The sequence below is a fragment of the Podarcis pityusensis genome (genome assembly GCF_964106645.2).
Source record: "Podarcis pityusensis genome assembly, chromosome: 1".
NCBI lineage: Eukaryota > Metazoa > Chordata > Lepidosauria > Squamata > Lacertidae > Podarcis > Podarcis pityusensis.
In genome coordinates, this window is record NC_138028.1 from 78,103,370 (window position 1) to 78,127,623 (window position 24,254).

General features: G+C 42.2%; 1 protein-coding gene across 1 annotated transcript in view; it reads right to left on the reverse strand.

The window, feature by feature from the left end:
* The window catches only part of DRD4 (dopamine receptor D4), a 42,792-nt gene extending 19,612 nt beyond the window's left edge, over positions 1 to 23,180 (reverse strand). The window contains exon 1 of the mRNA XM_081014652.1: positions 21,783 to 23,180. Within this exon, the coding sequence (XP_080870778.1) occupies positions 21,783 to 22,040 (258 nt within the window). The 5' untranslated portion in view covers positions 22,041 to 23,180. The remainder of the gene's footprint in view (positions 1 to 21,782) is intronic.
* Positions 23,181 to 24,254: the final 1,074 nt, after the last annotated feature.

Consider the following 24,254-nt stretch of genomic DNA (forward strand, 5'->3'; position numbering starts at 1 on the left):
CCCAGAAGCCATTTGGCTCCTAGCTTTACTATCCCATTTTCTAGCCTACTGGTCTAACATTCCTTGCTGCTTCCAATAAGAGAGGATGGCCGTGTGCTCCTGAGTGTGTGCTTTCTTTTCCTTGCACCATTGAGACTGGCACATCACATTTCCTGGATTCTCAAAGTAAAGTATGCACTCACTGAACTAGCAGGTGGGTGGGGGCAAGCTTTCATAAATTTTATCTGGAAAGCTGAAGGAAATAATGAAACAATAATTGAGGACCTGACAAGCATTTTGTGTGAGCTGCTGAACCAATTTTAATGGCACATTTTGGCATATTACTAATCCATTCCTGCAAGAAGTACTAAAAAGTAGCCCCAAATGAATGGCCTGGTAGCAATTCATTTATGATACATTAACTCAAGCTGTTCTTCTGCACATTTCCTTGATGCTGCACAATTCCAGGGTGACTTTAGACCTTAATCGTATTCATATTTAGGATTGCATACACAGATCTCACTGCCTCATTCTCAGGGTACTGGATTAAATTCTCTCCCGATAATTGATTTTAAGTTACAATTAACTTACACACTCACAGCGCTCCAGTAGTCCTCTTTAGAGGAACTGTTCATTGTGTAATGTCATCACTCAGGAAGATAATTAACAGCATTTGCCCCTTACCGAAGACAGAAAACATAGGAATTGGTTCGGCGCTGAATTGGTTCATTGCCTTTTTTAGTCTTCCCTGTTCAGAATATGAGTCCATGGCAACTGTATGATTAATATCTATGGGTTGATAAAACTAACTATTCAAGTCAGAATCCATAATTACGGTGATAATAGGATAATAGTGAGTGCAGGCTTGGAGATTTTTAATCAGAGCTTAAGGATAAGAGTTCAGAGTTAGTTTCCTATCAAAATATTGTGTCTGCAATGATCATCTAAAAATCTGATAAACATTAATTTCTATACACTACAGTCAGTATAAATCCCAAAATACTTCTTAATAAGCAAATAAGGAGATAGGATCTCCTAATTTTATTAGTTTTCATGATCAATAGAGAACAGCTTAGTTTTCAGGTATAAATTCCAGTTCCAAATCTATGCTTCGGTACGTATACAGGGTTGTTGATTTTTGCACACAGTGCAAAATGTGGTAAAATGTGGACTGGATGAGGTAACTGTGAGGTGGATTTGTAGCTGCTTGACTGACCAAACCCAGAGAATGCTCACTAATGATTCCTCATCAACCTGGAAAAACGTGACAAGTGGGGTGCCACAGGGTTCTGTCCTGGGCCTGTTGTTGTTCAACATCTATATAAATTACTTGAATGAAGGAATTGATGGGGTGCTAATCAAATTTGCAGATGATGCCAACCTGGGAGGGGTAGCCAATGCTGCAGAAGACAGAATCAGGAATCAATAAGACTTTAACAGATTGCAGAACTGGGCCCAAGCTAACAAAATGACTTTCAGTAGGGACAAATATTAAGGTTCTACAATTGGCAGGAAGAACCAGCTGCACAAATATAAGACGAGGACACCTGGTTTGCCAGTAGTACCAGGGGTCTTGGTGGACCACAAGCTTAACATGAATCAACAGTGTGATACAGCAGCAAAAAAAGCTAATGCTATTTGAGGCCGCATCAACAGAAGTATAGTGTCCTGATCAAGGGAAATCAAAGTACCACTCTATTCTGCCTTGGTCAGACCACACCTGGAGTACTGTGTCCAGTTCTGGGCACTACAATTGAAGAAGGATATTGACGAGGCTGGAATGTGTGCAGAGGAGGGTGAACAAGATGATCAAGGGTCTGGAAACCAAGCCTTATGAGGAATGGTTGAGGGAGTTGGGTATGTCTGACCTGGATAAGAGGAGAGGAAATAAGACAGCCATCTTCAAATGTCTAAAGGACTGTCACATGGAAGATGGAGCAAGATTGTTTATTCCTGCTCCGGAGGCTAGTCCGCAAGCCAATGGCTTAAAGTTACAAGAAAAGAAATTCTGACTAAACATCAGGAAGAACTTTCTTGAAAGGTGTTGAACTCTTCTTTTAAGCAGAGGTTGGATAGCCATATGTAGTGGATGCTTTAGTTAAGATTCCTGCATTGCAGGGGATTGGATGAGATGACCCTTGGGGTCCTTTCCAATTCTACAATTCTATGATTCTATGATCAAACTGAAAAATTAACAACAGCCTTCAGAAACCTCTGTTGTAATTATGCAGAAAGCACAGGAAAGGTGGTGGTTTGTATATTTCTAATTTTGGCACTGTTTGTATCCAGGAACCAGAAACAGCCACACTGCAAACCAAATGTACACATTTATCAATCTGTTTTTTTTTAAAGCAATTTATTGGGTTTTACAATAAAAGTAAACATAATAAACAATATAACATTTGTCTTAACATAGTTTCACATTTTCTTTGGACTTCCTCACATCTCCCGCTCCCACTTTCATCGTTGTAACATTTTGTCAGCAATTTATCATCTTATTTAAATTCTTATATCCCTTCTATATTTCATAATCTTATAATTCTCGAAAGGAGCTAAATTTTCACAGTCTTACTTATTTTCTTAAAAACTTCTAAATTTAGTGGTGCTCAGTTATTTTAATCTAGCATCTTATTTAGCATTCACTCAAATTACAATACTTTTGTAAATAGTTCTTAAATTTCTTCCAGTCCTCCTCAATCCTCTCTTCTCCCAGGTCACGGATTCTGCCGGTCATTTCAGCCAGTTCCATGTAGTCTATCAGTTGTATCTGCCATTCTTCCAGTGTGGGTAGATCTTGAGTTTTCTAATGTTTTGCGAGAAGTATCCTTGCTGCTGTTGTTGCATACATAAAAAATGTCTGGTCCTTCTTTGCCACCCCTTGGCCGACAATACCCAAAAGGAAAGCCTCTGGTTTCTTAGTGAAGGTATATTTAAATACCTTTTTCAATTCATTATAAATCATTTCCCAGAACGCCTTCACTTTAGGGCAAGTCCACCAGAGGTGGAAGAACGTTCCCTCACACTCTTTACATTTCCAACACTTATTATCAGACAGGTGGTAAATTTTGGCAAGTTTGACTGGGGTCATATACCATCTATAAATCATTTTCATTACATTTTCTTTCAGAGCGTTACATGCAGTAAATTTCAATCCATTACTCCACAACCTCTCCCAGTCCTCAAACATGATATTATGCCCAATGTCCTGTGCCCACCTTATCATAGCCGATTTAACCGTTTCATCTTGTGTGTTCCATTTCAACAGCAAGTTATACATCCTTGAAAGTACCTTAATCTTTGGTTCTAGCAATTCTGTTTCTAATTTCGATTTCTCCACCTGGAACCCTAGTTTCTTATCATTTTTAAAAACTTCTTTAATCTGAGCGTAATGTAACCAATCTCGCACTTTGTCTTTCATTTTCTCCAAACTCTGCAATTTCCAATTGTCTCCATCCTTTTCTAGTATTTCCCAATATTTTGGCCATTTAGCCTCCATATTGGGTCTTTTTCGGGCCTTGGCTTCCAAAGGTGAAAGCCACCTTGGTGTTTTATTTTCCAGCAAGTCTTTATATTTTGTCCAGACATTAAACAATGATTTTCTGACAATATGGTTCTTAAAGGCCTTATTTGCTTTAACCTTGTCATACCATAAATATGCATGCCATCCAAAGGCATTGTTAAACCCTTCCAAATCTAACACATCAGTGTCTTCAAGAAGTAGCCAGTCTTTTAGCCAGCAGAACGCTGCGGCTTCATAATACAACTTTAAGTCTGGCAGGGCGAAGCCCCCTCTTTGTTTTGCATCGGTTAATATCTTAAACTTAATTCTGGGCTTTTTGCCCTGCCAGACAAACTTAGAAATGTCTCTCTGCCACTTCTGAAAGCACTCCGTTTTGTCCAAAACCTGAAGTGTTTGAAATAAAAACAACATCCTTGGCAATACATTCATCTTAATAGCAGCAATTCGGCCTAACAAAGAAAGTTTCAATTTTGACCAACTATCTAAGTCTCTCTTGATTTCTGTCCAGCATCTTTCATAATTGTCCTTAAATAGACTTAGATTTTTTACTGTTATGTTTACCCCTAGGTATTTTACTTTTTTAACCACATTAAGTTCCGTCTCATTCTGAAACCGTTCTGACTCTGTATCAGTCAAATTTTTCCCCAAAACCTTAGTTTTCTGTTTATTTAGTTTAAATCCAGCCACCCGACCAAAATCATTAATCAATTGTAATACTCTTTTCGTACTGGGCTCTGGCTTCTGCAAGGTCAAAACCAGGTCATCTGCGAAAGCTTTTAATTTATATTGTTTCTGACCGACCTGAATTCCTTCCACCAACCGATCCCCTCTAATCATGTTCAATAGCACTTCCAGAACCGAAATGAATAACAAAGGGGAAATAGGGCAACCTTGTCGTGTCCCTTTTTCAATTTTAAACTCTTCTGTAACCACATTATTAACTATCAGTTTAGCTTTCTGTTCTGAATATATCGCCTCAATCCCATTCTCAAAACCCCGTCCCACTCCCATCTCTTTTAAATTTCCCATCATAAATTTCCAGGAGATATTGTCAAAGGCCTTCTCCGCGTCTATAAAAATTAAAACTGCTTTTGTATTTATATCTGTTTGCAAAAGTTCCAAAATGTCAATAATGTTCCTTGTATTAGCAAACAGATGTCTACCTGGGAGAAAGCCGGCCTGGTCCTTGTGAATTACTTCATTTAAAACTTTTTAAAATCTATTTGCCAAAATGTCTGCAAATATTTTGTAATCCACATTTAAAAGAGAGATGGGACGGTAGTTCTTAAGTTGTGTCTTTTCAGCTTCCGACTTTGGTATTAATGTGATGAACGCTTCCTTCCACGACTCCGGTGCCCTCTTCCCCTCCATAATTTCATTGCTGACCTCCATCAAAGGTTGTATCAAATAGTCTTTTAATGTCTTATAGTACTTGGAGGTCAGCCCATCTGGTCCTGGGGATTTGCCAAGTTGCATGTTCTGGATGGCTTGTTCGATCTCCTGTCGTGTTATTTTAGAATTCAGGATTGTCCTGTTTTCTTGTGACAATTTAGATAGTCCGTTTTTTGCCAAAAATTGTTTAATCTCAACATCGTCTTGCGGCCCTTGGGTGTATAGTTTTTTGAAATATCTCTGGAAACACTTTCTGATATCCACTGGATTCTGGATGTTTTTTCCATCAACCTCTAAGTTTGTAACAGTATTTAATCTTTGTCTTCTCTTCAACTGCCAAGCTAGCAGTTTTCCACATTTATTCGCCGACTCAAACGTTTTTTGTTTCATTAATTTAACCTTCCATTCAATTTCCTGATTTATCAATTTAGAATATTGTGTTTGATAAAGTTTAATTTCTCTCAGAGTTGGCTGTGACTTCGGATTCACTCTTAATTTCTTCTCTAATTCTTTTATTTTATCCAAGATCTTATCTTTTTTCTCACTTTGTGTTCTTTTCTTTACTGCATTCTGTTGTATCAAGAATCCCCTCATTACAGCTTTGCTTGCGTCCCAGATTATTCTTTTTTCCACCATATTATTCATGTTTATCTCAAAGTAGTCCTTCAAAACTTTTTGGGCCTTCTTGGTAATTTCCTGATCTCTAAACAAATTGTCATTCATCTTCCATCTAAAGGATCCAGTTGGTAATAGTGTCATATCCATCTTTACTGCATTATGGTCGGAACAGGTCTTTGAGCAGATTTCCACTTTTCTGACCTTAGGTGCCAGGCCTCTAGAAATCCATATTTGGTCGATTCTTGTCCAGGTCAGTTGGGCTTCAGAAAAGAATGTTCCCTCTCTTCCTAGTGGGTTCTTTGTCCTCCAGATGTCAATCAAATCCATATTGTCTGTCATTTCAAAAAAGGTTTTAGGTAGTCTGCCGTCTTTTGTGACATTTTGACTTTGTGACTTGTCCATGTTAGTTGATACGACCCCATTCATATCTCCCATCATTATGATGTTGTTGTAGTCCAGATAATCCAGCATTGTGTCCTGCAGCTTCTTGTAAAATTCCGATTTCCCTTCGTTAGGTGCATAGATTCCTAATATCAACAATTTCTCTCCTTGATGTTGTATCTCAATTGCCAAAATTCTTCCATGTTCATCTTTAAATAAGAATTTAGGTGACAGGCTCTCTTTCGCATATATCACCACGCCTCTCTTCTTAACTTTGTCCGACGATATAAATTCCTGGCCCAATCTTTTATTTATTAACACTTTTCTGTGGAGCCTTGTCACATGTGTTTCCTGTAGGCAAATAATGTCCAATTGTTCTTTTTTTAATATATGAAATATTTTCTTCCTTTTTTCCGGAATGTTACAGCCATTAATATTCCAGCTCAACAGTTGCAGAGACATCCTGAATTATCTGGTTATTTTTCAAGGGGTGGTATCTTGTTCTCAGGATCTTCAGGTTCCACAGGTGCTGGTGTTGGTACTGGCGTTGCCTCAGGCCCAGAAGGTAGTTCAATTCTTTTTTGAAGGTCCTCTCCGTATGTAGACAGGAATTTGTCTCTCTCTTCCAGTGTTCTTACTTTGACCTTTCTCCCTCTAAAGGTAAAAGATATTCCTTGGGGAAATTCCCACCTGAATGGAATTGCGTTGCTCCTTAGTAGTTTAGCAAGTTCAGAATAGGCGGCTCTAAGATCCAGCAGTTGTCTTGGAATATCTTTATAGATTTCAATTCTTCTATCCAAAACCTCCAGTGACTTTACGTAATGTAGGCCCAAAATCTTATCCCTTTCCTCCTTTGATCTCAATGTTATCAAACAGTCTCTGGGCCTCTCCTTCTTTATGAATCTTCCAAGTCTGAAAGCTAACACGATTTTAAAGTCCTTTTCTTCCAAATTCCAGAACTTGGAGAATTCTTTGGTCAAAAACTCAGTTAGATGTCCTTCTTCTGCCTCTTGTAATGATCTAATCCTCAAGTTATTCTCACGATTTCGCAGTTCTATCATAGAAAGATAAATCTGATGTTCCCCAACTTGTTTAGTGAGTGGTCTTACCTCTTGCTCTAAATTTTCCAATTTTTGTCTGGTGTCCTCAGCCAATTTCCGATTTTCTACTGAGGCCTCCGTTAACTGTCCAATTGCTTGTGTATTCTGTACCACTTGTGTAGTTAGTTTATTTAGACATTCTGTATTTTTGTCAATCTTTGCTGATTGCACATCTACTTTCTTGTCCAAAGCTTCCAATTTTTCAAAAATTTTGTCTAGAACAGAAACAGATACTCCTGAGGCCATATCTTCCAATTGTAGCTGCTCTGCTTCACCCTCTCCCTCTTTTGCCTGTGACAAGGCAACTTCTTCAACTTCTACTTCTGAGGGCAAAGTAGGTACAGATAATCTACGTGTCTGCGAGGCTGAGGTTAGAGTTGTTAAAGTTGTTTGTTTAGCTCTCCCTCTTTTTCTTGTGCCACTCATTCCAACGTTATCTGTCAGTCAAGGTCACACTGAGTTATTCCCATGGGAATGGAAAGGCCCAGAGCAAGCAAACAACAAGGGAATCGAAAGTAAAATGTACATGTAAAGTCACTGTTTTAATCCAATCCTCTAGAGGGAGCTTAAAATGTCTTTCAGAGTCTAATTTAATGTCCAAGAACCTTCAAATACAAATGTTTAGCAGAGTTTATAAATGGTCACTTTGTTACAGACAGTGCTTATTTATCTCCAAAAAGAATGTTTCAAATTTAAAAGGTCTCAATACCCTCAGATTGTTGCAAGTTCCAATATACAGTATCCAAATCTGCAGTACTGACAGCTCAATCTCTTAGTGCTCAGGCAGCTCCTGACTCTGGGTTTCACCTTCTAATTTGTAATCCAATAAAAGGAGGAAAGTCAAGTGCAAGTAATAATCCCAAATCTTTAGCTTAAAGTCTTTACTTTAAGATGCAAGTTCAATAGATGCTTAGATCTGTAAAGCTTAGAATCTCTTTCTTTCAGCCTCCACTCCTCCAGCTGATTGCTTTTTTCAAGTTCAATGGCTGCGGAAGACGGACTTCCTGTTTCCACGTCTCTCCGCTTTCAGCCAAGTTCAAGCCAATTTAGATTTTTCCTTTAAAGTCTCTAATTTCAAGTGATTCAGTCTTTTACTCACAAGTTAGTTGCTTTTCGTCCGAATCCGTAATTTGGCAGGAAAAGGGATCAGCGCTCACCGGCAGCAGCAGCGCGGCTTCGCTCCACAGACTGTGAAGCAGCTCTCAGCGCCGCAACCCCCCTCCACGCTCCGGAGCCCCTTACGGGGTTCCTTTAGCGCTTGGAGGGTCGCTCAAGGCGCCCACCGAGCCTCAAGACCCCAGGCTCTTGCTGCCTGGGGTTTTCCGAAATGGGTCTCCGCTTCGCCGTAGCGGACGACCCGTTGTCTGCGGAGCCTCCTCTCCCATTCAGAAGAGGACCGCCATTGCCGTTCGCGCCGCCCCCGGAAGTCCACATTTATCAATCTGTGGTGTTTGAACAAAGATCCAACAAAGGCAGAAGTTTATTCCCAGTGTCAGCACACTAAATTCCTCTTTCAGTCACAAGATATACATCCCTATAATGGGTTCAATTATTACAAGTCACAAATACTGACCCAAGTTCACATTGATATCAACAGGTCCTAAATGCAAATTAAACTGGACAACATTGCTCCAGATTGCATTCGTTCAGAAAATGGTGCTAAGTATATTCTGAAAAGAAAAAGGCTGAACATTTAAAAGGCCTGAGACAGATATACAGAACACAGCAGTTAGTTTTGAAAATCTTGGTCTGAGATTTTGGACGCTAATTCTTTCCAACTGGCTTTTCATCATCATCATCATCAACACCCCCCCAAAAGAAACAAACAAGCACCTAAAGCAAAGTTAGATCCCTTCTACCAAATATCACATATCCCCATTTTCCATGTTGTCTTTGTGGCTTTCAGGCAAGAAACTGTTTTATGCTTATTGCACTAAATGTATACATGTTAACCAAAGCCACAGCCGTCTCTTCGATGCTTGACTAACTGGATTAACAGAGGCCAAACCTGCTTCAGCCTGGTCACAAGGTTAATTGTTACCTGATTATACTGAGTTGCTGGAGATCAGCTTGCCAAGGTACACAGTGTAAAAGCTTTAGAGATCTTAAATGTGCCAAGCCTCCTTTAAATAGTGCTCCAGAGCAAGAGATCCACCAGAAGCTCTTCTTTATCTTCTATTTTGTCCAGCCAGAGTTTTCAGTGTTTCCATGACAAGCACCAATGGTACAGAGGCTAAGATTAGAAGGCTATAGCAAATATTTCTCTGGGGAAAGACACTCAATGAGACTCTTATACAACAAACCTTCAGGAAAGGGCCATAGCTCAACAGTACAGCAAATGTTCTTCATGCAGAAAGGTCGCAGGTTCAGTTGTCAGCATCTCCAGGTAGGACTGGGGGGGAAACTTCTTTCTGAATCCATGGAGAACCATTGCTGAGTTAAATGTGTTTGCTTCCTCTTGGTAAGAAGATCTACCACGCTGGTGTTTTCTTCCATTCAAGCCCAAATCCTAGAATATGATATCTCTGATACCACATCATGCAAATCCAAATCATAGTTCTCCTGATGCAGTTTGTGGATGTCACTATTGCTGGCTGGAAGATTTCATCTTTGCCACATTGCCCAAAAGTAGCCAGTCCTCTCTGGTTCTACTGCATCTTCCAGACTCACCCAAACCAGCCATAGGGAAGGCTGGCCCATCCATGAGGTGAGGGGAGCTGACTGCCTTGGGTGACAGGATCCACAGGGGCAGCAGATCCCAATAAATACCTTTATTCCCCACTTGTTCCTGATATAGATCTTCACTCACCCCTTCTTCCCTGATGGGGAGGAGGGCGCCATTTTGCAGTTTGCCACAAGTACCAAAATGTCTTCGGTCAGCCCTGGTCACGGGAAGCTTCAGGGTTTTGTGTTTTCCCTCTAGCAGAGAGGTAAGGGAGCTCCAATTAGTTTCTCAGGACCCCAAACACCTATCTACCTCCCAACATCCAAAGCACATGCTCCTCTGGGCAATGCCTAAAGCTGACCCTCTTGCTGTCATGTGCCCACCTTGGGATTACACAGTGAACTATATATCCAAGAGATATGTGCCCCATATTGTATTTCCCAATTCCCTACATGCTGCAGCAATCCTAAAGCAGCAAAGTTTTCTCCTCAGACAACAAAAACTTAAAGAAACCTTATTTTCCTAAACCTTGCTTCCCACCCTAGGGGGAAAAAAAGGAGCAGGTTAATCTGCACAGACAGCGAGAACATGAAGAATCTGTGAAAGAATTCATTAAGACTGATATTTCAGGTCGTAATAAAAATTAGGCCATGCCACTAAAGAGAGCAGAGGGACATGGGTGGTGCTGTGGGTTAAACCACAGAGCCTAGGACTTGCCGATCAGAAGGTAGGCAGTTCGAATCCCCGCGACAGGGTGAGCTCCCGTTGCTCGGTCCCTGCTCCTGCCAACCTAGCAGTTCGAAAACACATAGTGCAAGTAGATAAATAGGTACCGCTCCGGCGGGAAGGTAAACAGTGTTTCCGTGCGCTGCTCTGGTTTGCCAGAAGCGGCTTAGTCATGCTGGCCACATAACCCAGAAGCTGTACGCTGGCTCCCTCGGCCAATAAAGCGAGATGAGCGCCGCAACCCCAGAGTCGGTCACGACTGGACCTAAAGGTCAGGGGTCCCTTTACCTTTACTAAAGAGAGCAACTAACTTATAGCTGTTGTCTTGCAAATAAAACACTAGCCTGCAACAACTGCATACACCTATAAATTTTGATGTCTAGTGACTGAATCTTGTTAATTTCAGATGCTTGATTAGTATATACCACCTCTTTTTGATCTCAACTGGCACAAGTCCTTCTCCCTTCTGTCACCAGACCAAGTGTGTATATAGTATCTTAAACCCGAAAAGGCTGCCCTGCGCATCCCCCCCACTCAGGGAAGTTTGAGGAAAGCAGATGAATAAAGATGGCACTGATGGATTCTCAGATGTGTGCTGAGAGGGAGAGACACAAGGAAAGCAAGCAGAAGCTTTGAAAAATGTGGCTCTTTGAAATTTCAGAAAGTGCATCACATATCTTCAGAAAAATGGTTGCACCAAAAAGTAAGAAAACATGACTATTCTCAAAGCCATGACAACTATTTACCAAAGACATTCTGCAAACAATACAGATGATAAACCGATGAGAACACTAGGATGGTTAACTCATTTCATACTTCTTCAGAAGCAGAATGGAGAATCATTTGTAGACGGTGGCCATAAATCCCTTTCAATGCCTCTTTCTTTCAGGAATGTGTTATTCCTATTAATCTTCTTTGAATCTTCTATGAACTTTTAATCATTTGAGTTCAATCTGAAAGCTGTGGCTCAAAAGACTGTAATCCAAAAGTGAAGAAATTTAGAGTCCCAGGCAAGGAGTAAGTTATACCAGTATGCTGTTGTTGCTGAAGGAAATACTAAAGGAAGTGGTAGAAAATTTGTATTTGCAATTTTGTAGTTCATATACAAATATCTACACATGTCCACATGTATAGCTGTTCATATTGTTACAATTATTATTAATGATATCATTCATTTTCACTTGGGTTCCTGTAACTTTGTCTTTATATATATAACTTTGTTATTTATATGAACAGCAATGGAACAAATCACCAAAAGTACCTAATTTCCAGGAAATAAGTTAATTTTTTAAAATTCTGTACATAGAAAAACCCATACATGCTACTAGGTGAGAAAGTGAATGGGCTGGCTAAAGGAGAACCATGCCAATTCTTTATTTAGGTTTTCCAGAGATAAATCTTGTCCAACATGATGAATGAGCACTATGTGCCCTTAAAAGGTTCCCTCTTATAAAAAGTAATAAGAATAGTTGATGAGAGCTTTGTTTAGAGCCTGCAATGAGATAGAGGAATATGCAGCTATTGGTTTAGAAACACATTGTCCCAGGTATCTGTTTTTAGTAGATAGCAGTCATGACAGATATTCAAAAGTAACTTGGAAAAAGGTCATTTTTGAAGGCCTATCTTCAACCATGCTGAATGAAGCAATCTGTTAGAAACATTTCCTTTTCTCTTCATTCAGGAACTTTTTAAACAGATGTTTATGCAATAAAATTTGATGCGAATGCAGTTAGCAGATCTACTTCAAAGCATGGTCACTTATGGGTTAGGAAATGGGCTGATCAAGTCAGTTTTCTTGCAGATAAAGACTTGCAGAATGCTATAACATGGCTGCATTTATACATCATACTTAACTAAAAGTGAAAAACAACAACTGTGGAGCCAGGCATACACTTAGAATTAAGGAACAAGACACCTTAGAGCACATGCTCAGCCCAAGGATTTGTTTTCAGTACCAGAACTGAGCTCACAGTTTTTGTCACTCAGAAAACTCCTCATTTCCTCCCCAAGTTTTCTTCAATTCAATGGCCTAATTTTTGCTGGAAGAACTTTTCTCATTCACTGTCATTGATAAACAATTGGGACTCAGAAACTTTTACCTAGGTAAGCCCAGGTGAGCCTTGGACTCACACCCTCCTCCTTCTCTGCACTGGTGCAGCTTTTGCATATCAGATTGTCATGTTATCTGAATTGACAAACTATGGCCAATGTTCATTATGATTTGTTTGAAACAAGCCGTACTGAAGTCACTGAGTCAGCAGCTGGCAAGGCTTACTGTCACCTCTCAGTTAAGAACCCTCAGTTGACCCTTTATAAAGGTTTGGAGGAAGATTTGCACATGGGGGGAGTATTAGTGAGAACTTCTCAAGGCAGATCAACAGATTGCCTGTAGATATTTCAAGCATTCAACAGACTTTTGAAGCCAGTCCAGAAGAGCAGGACAGCAGATAAATAGATTCACTGGAAGGTACAAGTTGAACCTTTTTGTTTAAACCAGCTCTCAGCTCTGAGGGTCCCATACATTTTTGTAGAAGAGGTGTGGCTTACGATGTCTTGGAGATGCTGATTCTGCCCTCCATTCAGAAGCTGGCAGAGAGATACTAAAAACCTTTTGAGCATAATCAATTTATGAGTCCCCAGGGCATTTTGCCACCCTTCTTTTAAGATGCCATGGAGACACTAGCAGCAAGTACTCAGATATGCATTACATTCACACCTGGAATGTGTTTTAGACATACAAGGGTACAGTTGTACTTCTCTTTGGGAATGAAGTTTGCAGGTATTTAAAAATGTCACATTGGGTATAATGTATACTTTTGGCTTCCGGTGCTTCATACTAGGACACCTACCAGTGGTATGATGTCACAAAGCTTGTTCAGTTTTAGAGCAATGTCAGTGGCAAAAAAGGCTTGTTGTAGGCACTTGGAAAGCTTCACATCCCTCAAGGCACTCAAGTCTGGCACAGTTAACTGATGGAAAGAGGAGGATTAGTCTATAGCAAATCTGATAAGCTGCAAACCTGTTGAGATACTGGGAAATAATTGAGGGCATGCATGGGGAACCTGTGGCCCTCCAGAGCTTGCTAGGCTACAGCTCCCATAATTCCTGACATCTGTCTATGCTGGCTGTGGCTGATGGCAGTTGTAGTTCAACAGCATCTGAAGGGCCGGAGCTTCCTCACCCCTGACTGTGAAGGGCACCAGAACATAAGAGACTGATAAATTCCTCATTTATCAACTTTGATGCAACCGTGCTCCCTTTGTAAGAGAAAGTTTGCATACAGAGGATTGCAAACTGCACTCCTCAAAACTATTTTTTTCCTGTACAGTATAAGCATTGGGGGAGGGCCACAACCCAAAACCTGGAAGTTAATTTTAAAAAGGACAGTACCCTGTATCGAATTTTGATTGCCCTTATGCAAACACACCTGATATTATTTTGTGTACATCCTATTGTCCTAACATGATAAAGCAGATAGGTAAAGCAGGTAAAGGACCCCTGGATGGTTAAGTCCCGTCAAAGGTGACTATTAGGTGCGGCGCTCATCTTGCTTCAGGCCGAGGGAGCCGGCGTTTGTCCACAGACAGCTTACCTTCCCACCACAGTGATACCTATTTATCTACTTGCACTGGTATGCTTTTGAACTGCTAGGTTGGCAGAAGTTGGGATAGACCAACGGAAGCTTACCCCGTCGCGCGGATTCAAACTGCTGACCTTCTGATTGGCAAGCCCAAGAGGCGCCATGGTCTAAACCACAGAGCCATCCTCTCCCCAAATCTACAGGTGAGCCAGGAGGGTGCACTTCAGCAAGGGAAGCAAGTGAGAACTGTTCAGGACCCTGGACAGAGGACAAGGAGCAGATTACGTGTTCCACAGAGAACATCAAAAACAGAAATGATTATTGAGCACTAAGACAACATGGAAAAAGTCAGGACCATTCAAACACAAACACACACACACTGCAAATTGTACTCATTATGTAAACATGCACAGAAATAAAATAGCCATAATACAGCTTCTGAACACAATATTAAAGCGCAATGAAAAAAATCTAACTTGACAACCTAACACAAATAAGCAAAACAATTGTTGAGCCAGACTACTGTATACTTCTCCAACTCTGACCTCTTGCTGTGGAGTACACAAAACCTTAGTGGGGCATCTACTCCAAAGTCCAACATTCTGTCATCTCTACCAGGGATGTTGCCTATGTTAACACACTAGCTCTTGGACACAAGTTTATCAGTTCCTTGATGAAGCTAAGCTAGGATGGGGGCAGCTATGAACTGTGGGGGTCTAGACTCAGAAACTTGAGAGAAATGGTGGTGTTCAGGCCCAGTGTTTCCTCAGTTGGCATCAATGAACTCTTGGTCTCTGTGTGTGTCATTGCTGGATTCCGTAAGATAAAGACACCTATGAAGTCAAAGGAGATGCACTTCACAATTGGTAAGGATTTCTATTCAACAGAATGTGACTGCCTTATTATATACAGCCCAATATAACAAATATAGTGCATGCTGAGTAAATTAAAAAGAAGAAAAGAAATAACGCTAAACATGATACTGTTTTCTGTAGAATTGGGAACAAGAAAGCCCACCGTTAGGCTGATGAAGCTTTCCTTGTTGAATGACAAATCAACCTTCACTTGTTAAAGAGTGTTACTGTGTCCCCTCCCAGCAGGCAAAACGCACCAAAAACCATCAAACCCAAAACACGAGGGGAATCGCTTAGCCAACCACTGGTGATTCACTCTTCTTTCCTAATGAACTGTATTAAAATAAGTAGCTAAGTGGTTAACCCTGGCTTGACTGTATAGGCAGCAACAACCCAGCAAAAGCTATAATATTGAATTGACTGCCTGCTGGCATCACCTTTCATCCAAAACTAATAGAATTCACACTGGAGATGATAGAAAGGGCTACTAGGATCTTAATGGAGAGAGAAAATCACCCTACAGTGCTCTAACTACTCCAAATGGTTTATAGCAGAATTTGTGTGCTCTTGACAGGAGGAAATAAAAGAGACTACAGGGATATCGGCAGAGCTGACAACCCTTCTGGTCTGATTGCAACCCCAGAGGCACTGTGTAATTCTTATAGAGTCGCTGCTCCTGGCATGATATATAAAGAAACACATACATCAAAACAAAGGTGATGTTGCTGTGTGAGGTCTATAATTTTAGATCTCACAGGTGAGAGGAAGGAGAAATCCCTTAAAGAGTTCAGAAGCTAGGGTCTGGCGTAGACTAACACCAGTAACCATGGAGTTGACTATGGGATCACTACCCCTTGTTGTAGGGATGGTTAGACTGTCTTGCACAAATTTCTACTTCCCATGGACTTTAAAGCACCAGAACTAACTGTGGTTAGCACTAACCAGAGTAACCTTTTACCAGGATTTAAAGCTAGTCAGTAAATACTGATTGCAAGGAAACCGAGTTATTGCTAGCCATGATAAAATCTGGTGCCAATGAGATCCTTAACTCTAGTTATGACCAGTGGGGCAAGGGAAAGAGAATTCCTGCTAGTGATGAGCTGTGAAGGGATTGGGGTGGGGAGGGGGGAAGCTAAAAAGCATGTTACTCTGAAGACCTTTCCCAGACTTGAATGTGGTAAAGCGACTGCACAGTGTTACATCAGCACTAGCTCCAGAAGGCACATAAAAATAATTCAAGATCTTGACATTATACCCAGATGTTCAAATCAATCTAATGATTTATGCATCTTACAACTAGAGATCTCCATCTCCTGTTTGTTCACTCCTTCGCTGAATGATAAGCCTCTGGTGAAATGCTCTCATTATGCTCAAACTATAAGCATTTAACAACTGCTTCTGCTTCCAAATATGGGATGCTTCCATTTTTATGTTCCCATTGCTAGATTTTTAAAAAAACCAAACTACTGTGTTAAAGCTTATTCTTCTGATATGCTATCAGCGCAGCATGATCCAATTGCTGAGGACTGTGGGAATTACTCTGGCTTTTTTGCAGTCCACAAAGCAGAATCTGGTACACTTTGGGAGCAACTGAGAAAGGGAGGGTTAAAAAAGGCTAATATCACCCTGAAGTGGTCAAAATATGTATCATTATATCTAACTGTTCAACTTTAAATATTGTACAAGTGAGGAAGCTGTTGCACCCAATAGTTGTGCAAGGGGAAGGCAGCTAGCACAACCAATGTTTGCAGTCCCCTCTTCCCCCTACAAAGGGGGTGTCTAACCTTTGGCCTTCCAGATGTTGTTGGGCTCCAGCTCCCATCAGCCCCAGCCAACATGACCTACAGTCAGGGATGATGGAGACTGATTTGTAATCCAACAACATCTGGAGGCCACAGCCTCTAACCCCCAGCTATGGTTGGTTGGCATCCGTCAAGAGACAATGGAGCATGCCTCTGGGGGGTGAAGTCAAAGCACTGCATTAACAGCACCGAATTGACATCCCTTCCCCTCCCCATCTATACATGATCATTTGTTGAAATTATTGTACTTTTTCCTTCCATAAGACATCTCTTGTATTTTCCATCTGAGGCACCAAATTTATTTCTACCATGGGATGATTGGCACCATCATAATAAACTAATTAGGCTCATTTTTAAACAAGAGCAAAACCAGAATCTGATCACCAATCTTCGTTGGATTTTCAGTGAGCTAAAGCTGTCACCAACAAATTATTCACCTTAAAATAATCATTAAAAGCTATGATATAATTGCTAGAAATATTTAAAATATTATTGCTACGTGGTGAGAAGCCCAAAGAAGGGGAAGGATGACTACTTTCAAGCATCACTTGACTGAAGAAGTCACAGTGGCATATGTCTAAAGGACAAAGCAAAGGTAAGAACCGCCCCCCTTAAATAGGGTCATAAATGCCCCAAAAATGCAGCTCATAATTTTTCTTGGAGCAATTAAACTACATCTGTCAGATTAAGGCAGCAAAGAGATTGAGGAACATGGCCAAAAACCTATGTGTGTTGTCACTGCATACCAAAGTTTATTTGCAACGCATGCATCCCTTTTTTCCTTGGCTATTTTGCCTTTCCCTATCATTTGGGCAAGGCGGGTTCTGCCTATCACAGGGAGGCACATTTCTGTTCACTGTGCTGCAGCTTGTGGAGAACCTTCATTGTACAGACATGTTGTGTCCTTAATGGGCACAAGAAACACCGTTTTCCAAGGAACACACGGGTCGTTACATCAATATTGGGCTACCCTGAATGAGGTGGGCAATCCTCATGCTTCAGTAGGACAGGGAGATATCTCTAGCTTTCTAAACAGCTTCACATCACACACACACAAATTTTGGAAATGTATGTACTATACTATACATGTCTTCGCTAGGGTTTCATGCCCTTGTTGGAATATGAACATCTGCCAATTCAGCAGAAAACAGCTACGCTCTGAAGGCAAAAGAAGAAAAGCCACCACAGCTCCTCTTCCTTTACCATGTATTGTATTTGCTATGACGTTGTATATCTCCTAGTACAGGCCTGTGTAGCCTTTGACTCACCAAGCTGAATGCAACTACCAGCAGCAAATTTAACCCTTTTTGGGGGGGAAGGAGCTACTTGCCCAGAAATGTTAAAACAGGAAGCCTGTCAAGTACCTTGGATGCGACAATAGATGGGTAGTTGGCTACATTCAGCCTTATAGGTTATGAGTCGTGCATGTTTGCTCTAACACTTCCCTGCAGTGCCACAGTTCCCAAATCATCCAAACATTCCCATCTTTTCCAGGCCCTGTTCTGCTGCCGACTCTCTACTTCTAAGTCATACTAATCTCATAAAACATTCGGAAATCCTGTCCGCCTCTTGCTCTGGATTTTATGTGATGCATACATGCGTGGGTCTTCTAACCCTGTGCTCTACCTGTTTTCATAGATTTTGAGCACCACTGACTGCTGCATATGTATTTGCCCTGGGATGTTTGGGAAATTCTATTGAGCATCTCTCTTTTACGTAAGCCATGCCCTCCTGGTAACTTTTGAATATCAATGTTTCAGGATTCACATGCTAGAAGATACCGCTCTTCAAAATCTTTCTCAGCAATTTGTCGAGTCCAATAATGGCTAGTTGACACAGGTTTTGCATTCTGTATATAATCAGTCAAAATAACTCCCTACCCTCCTTGCACATCACAGGTTTCATGGATGTTCAAACTTTGGATGTTGCACATCACAGGTTTCATGGATGTTCAAACATGGATGTTCAAACTACTTCAAACTTTGCTGAAACCGTATAGTTATCAACATTTTGCAAATGGAAAAAGGATAAAGTATCTCAAAGGGTCAGAGATACAACAAAACCAAGGACTCAATAATGTGTTCCTCTAACCACTGTTTCGTTATTTGAAACTGAACAATATTAGACATTTTGCAGAAAAAATCAGTATGAGTCTTTAAGAACTGCACATGCAACAGAATAAAGAGCTAAATACAGACTTGTGTGCTTTAAAGCAGAGATATACGAGGATCAAAAGCTGGTGGATATTATTTTCCAGTTTATTTCAATGGACTATGAGATCAGGAGCCATGCAAGCATTACCCAAAAGCTGCATTCACTTGCATGTAAATGGGAAGAATGTTTTAGCTCAAAAGACTTCTTTTCTTCTTTAAATTAGAGGTACCCTTGGAAACATAAGTGCTTTTTTCATCTAATAACAGCCTGCTAAGATAATGGATAATAATAGGGTGTGGTATGTGTCGCATCACTGTTTCTAATTCATATTCTAATACATATTTCTGACATTCAATCTACTCCACATTTAGCTCTTCTCACACCTCTGCCTCACAAGACTTCCATTAACTCCAAATGACTTTGAATCAGATCTAAGAGGGAATGGCACACCTACTTTGAACATTAATTCTTGGTTATGCTGTAAAACAGAGACCTGTGACAGGTATGCATGCACACATATCAATGCCCCACAAAATAACTCCAAGCCCTTACAAGCAAGCAAACAGCAAGGGAAATCATCCTAATTCAAGCTGCCCATGGGTTTTATTTTCTAGTCTTCCTCAGATGCCACACAAATTTTCAATGACAAAGAAACCAAAGCTAAACAAATGTTCAGCTCTGGAACAATACGCTTTCCGAATCTGCAAAAAGCACTTGAATTTCTGCTTCATCTGCCAAAAATCTGCCATTTGGGCTTATCTGAGATCCACCTGGACACTGTAAATCTCCCATGTATCAGTTGGCTCACTTAACTAGCACTAACAGTGCTCTCATTTATCTCAACTTCTGATTTTCCAAATGTTTTGCATGAGATCAGCACAGAGTGGCAAAGCTAGATAAGTTTAGATCCTTGACTTAATGATCTTATAGGCACCCTCCCCCCACCCCAAAAAAGGTGGCTGTGTATTTTACTTCCTCTGCCATTCCATGCTGTACAACTGATTGTACATTCCTGACACGTTAGGACAAAAAGCAAACAAAAAACAGTTTGCCAACCCTGATTAGTTTCACATTTTGAACTCATTTAAATCATAACCCCGCTGTGACTGCAGGAACAAAATGGAGCTCATTTGTGCTGCCCTGATGGTAAAGGTGTTTGCATGAAAATAAGCAGCACGTTTTTGTAGAAAGAGATAATAAATTTCTTGAAGTAAAAACAATAAAATGACTAAGTATGTGTCTGCCTGTCTGGTCCCAAGTACATATTTTGTTTAATAAAAGAGAAAGGAAATAGGAAAGATGTTGCAACAATGACCATCACCCCCGGTTGGCTCTAGCACGCCCGTAGAAATCCTAGTGCCATTGCCACCCCCACCTGTCACTCTCTGGGTGTTCCTCAGTGAGCAACCTTGGCTGAGGAGCCCTGAGCTTCAGCACTAAGATCCGGCCCTAGCTGCAACCACTGTCCACACACTGCTTGCAAACTACCCCAAACCACAAAAGTTTAGGCTGCATTCCTTAGCAGATGTCCTAGAACCTTGGTTGAACTTCTTCAGGAGTAACCTTATGTTTAGTTTCAAGCCATGACTCTATGTAACAGTGTTTATGCTACATAAATCCATAATGCCCCATGGTGCTGAAACTTGGATAGAAAACACATTTCGTTTCATTTCCTAGCTAATTTCCCCAGGTTATGAAGACACTTGCAACTTCAGCATCAGATTCTATGGTAAAATTGTTGCAAATTAGCTATTTAAGATTAGTCAGTATTGAGGAAATGTCGGGCTTGGACCAAAGAGATCTAAACACAAATACCTCTTCTATAACAGACATACTGAAGAGTTTGGACAAATCCCCTACTTACATACCTCCACTCCTCATATGTTAAAAAAACCCAAACACTACTGTCAGAAAGAAGAACTACCGTATTTCCCTGTCTATAAGACACCCGCATGTATAAGACACCCCCTATTTTTTGGGACTCTGATTTAAGAAAATGGGGGGAGATAGCCCCCATGTATAAGATGCCCCCAAATTTTGGACATTATTTTTTAGGGGGGAAACCTAGTCTTATATATGGAAAAACACGGTATATACCCACAGATGACATAGTAAAACAACCCATCATCATCAATAGGCCATTGCTCCTGTATCACCATAGTCCTGACAATATTCAACCAACGCCCAGACCTGTGGCTGTGTAATATGCCTTTATCCACCTAGCATTACATATTGAAGTGCCAACAATCATATCGTTAGCAGAAAACTTCAAAGAAATTAGGACACCACAGAACTGCGGCATCTGTTCTGGTCTGAACACATTTGCACGGGTCTTTCTCAACCACTAGACAGAAAGTACAGAAGGTACTGGCTCAGTCTGTGCTGATGCCCTGCCTGCCTCATTGTCATAGGCTCATGCACTGCCATAGGCTCATGCAAGAGACACTGTCCACACAGCAGCTACAAAGATTGCAATGTAGATGTGTGCTCTCTGCTCCCAGTTAGCCCCACAGGCTCACCTAGACAGCACAACACCCCCAAACTCCATGAAATCCCACAGCAAGTCCCTGACAACTATGTGCAAGTTCTAAGCACTCAAGCAACATTTCACAGGCTTTCCATTGCAGGATTCCCAAACATGCCCACAAGGCACGACAAGCTTTCCTGCAAAGGCTGCCCTGTGGCATTCAAATCTGCAATAGTCGACAAGGATTTGGGGACCTTTTGGAGAGTTGTGCGAAGGAGAAATTCCGACAGGTCCTGCTTTTCTCCTCCTTGGGCAACACTAGGACGCAGCAAACTGCACCTACCTTGAAATCCCCTCCTGCTGCACAACTCTCTTTAAAGTCCTGGCCACTCGTTGCACCTTATAGTCGTGCTTCAAAATAAGGGATATTTATTAACATAGGTGGTGCCTACTCCCACCCCTTCAAATAAAGGTTGCATGGAAAATTACCTTCGCGAGGGGGAAACAGGAAAGCGAGGCGAGAGGAAAGGGCGATGGACTTTACCTCTGAGAAGACGTAGAGAGGTAACACGAGGATGGCCAGGAGCAGGTCTGCCACGGCCAAGCTGACGATGAAGTAGTTGGTGGTGGTCTTCAGCGCTTTCTCGGTGCACACGCTGAGGCACACCAGCAAATTCCCGCTGATGATGAAGAGGATGAGGAAGACGCCGAAGACCAGCGCGGCGAAGTTGTAGTCCGGCTCCTCTTCGGGAGTGGGGCAGGCGTCGGTGGCATTGAAGGCGGGGGTGCTGTTGGCCCCCATGGCTGCCGCTCGCCGCCCTTTCACTTAGCACCCGCGTCCCGCCGACGGTCGCTTCTGCGCCTGACGAGCTACAAGGCCGAGGAGCTTCACGGGCTCATGGTCCTTAAACGGCAGGGCTCGGCTGCCGAAAGAGAGTCACCTCGCCCCGGAGCTGCCTGGGCGGGAGCCAGCGCCCAGGCTGCCCCACTCCATCGCCGAGCCAGGGGAGCGATCCCGGCGAGCAAAAGGCGGCAAGAGAGACGCCGAGGCTCGGCGCCGCCCGGTCCCTGCTCGCGAGGGACTTCTCAGCAGCCGGCGCGCTTTGCTTCTCGCCTCAGCGACGCGGCGCGGCCCCTTTCCCGAAGTTTTCTTTCCCGCTCGACCCTCGCCAACCAGCCGGGCGGGAAGAAGGAAGAAGCCCTCGAGGCTTCCTTCCGCGCGCCTAGAAGAGGAAACGCGTCCGCGCGCAACACACGCGCCGGACCCTCGCAAGTCCCGCTCACTTTTTTCTCTTGCGCGAGCCCAGCTCTGCTGCCCCGGCGCGAGCTACAAGTGGGTCACCTCGAGGCGAGGAAAGCGAGCTGACCGGACGGAGGGAGGGAGGGAGGGCCCTCTGACGGGGAGGCCGGGCTGGGCCGCGCGCGAGGAGCCGACGGCCAATCAGCAGCGCCCTGCGCGGCGCAATCCGGGCACATGTGGGGAGCGGGAGACCCGTGGTTCCTGCGCCTCACAGCGCCTGGCAGGAGTCCCAGGCGACGTCGCCCCAAAATCTGCCACCGACTGCCCAGAGACCTGGCTTGAGCGCTCGCACGTGCAGCTCCTTAGAAGGTTTCTCGGGGCACGAAGTCGCCACAGGGAACCTGAGGCGTTGCCAGACAATCGGAAGGTCCCGAGAATGTCTGTTTTTGCGGGATTCCCACCCAGGGCAGTTACCACGGTAGATGTCGCCACGTGGTAGGCTTCCTACAAATCTGATAAAAGGGAAAGGGCAAATAGCTACTGGCAAACAGGGTCAGGGAGAAATCTGCAAATAAAGACATTTTCTCCCCTCCCGGAGTAAAGTTGCCTAGAATGGCTGGATGGCTCGTGATGGGCAACCTTTCTGCCTTTGACCTCATCTTTCAAAACTACTGGTGGATAAATGCAGCCCTGCTGCACGAAAATGCATTGCCTTCCATACACTTATTTTTTTCCCCTTTTAAAGATGGGTGAAAAAGTTCACGTTCGCAACCTTGCAGCTATGGGAGACAGCAGTTGTGTTGCGTCATTCTTGACATCACAGATAATATCCAGCATGTGCCTGTGTGACACTGGTGCAAACTATACTCCAAAGAACAATTGCAACAGGCACCTCTGTGGCAAGATAAACAGCTTTCTCGGGGAAGATAAGCACACAAACTCTATACAAAATATAACATGTTCCCTAGCACATTCAGTCTTCAAACAGAATATCCCGAGGCACAGCCAGGAGCAAAGATGTGTGGACTTTGCAGAGCAAATGGATAACACTATGATTAAAAACTGATAATCATTTTTACTATGTTAAAGGAAGTTCCTAGACCCGATAGAGACAATATTTTCTGAGAATGGGGCATTAGTGCTCTAAGTTCTATAGGGCTGGATTGTCATGTTTAGGGCCTCAGTGTAACTGGTTAATTTAAAATATTTAAATGGAGTCGAAATATGCCCTTGAATGATCAGGTAGCAAATTTTGAAGAAACGCTGTTAATTATTTTTAATGCAAGTGCTTACAAAAACTGTGGGTGGCAGACATGGGCGTAGTAGCCAGGATTTTTGTTGGGGTGGGGCAGCCAAAGTGGTGGCAGATGTTGCTGTGGCTTTAAGAAGGTGTGTTGCTCCTCCTGTCCTGCAGGAGGGAATGTCTCATCTAAGACGGTGCCTGCTGTGAAACATGAATGCATCATCTAAAAGCAAAGGAATAATGCTTTTATTATTTTATTCATGAATGCAGATTTAATCAAATAATTATAACTCGTACGGTTAATGAATAAACTACTAAGCTTATCAGTTGAAGGACCAGAAGCACAATAAGTGATTGAAAATGAAAGTGCAGCGCTCATGAATTGAGTTGTGCAAAAGCACAAGAAGAATGTAAATCCAGCTAACGTTAATTTAAAAATTAAGTTAATGTAAGAGTCAAAATTGCAAAACATTTGGGGGGGGGGGTCTTTACTTTGCTGGCATACAGCCTGAGTCCACTTTTCGCAAGGGCAA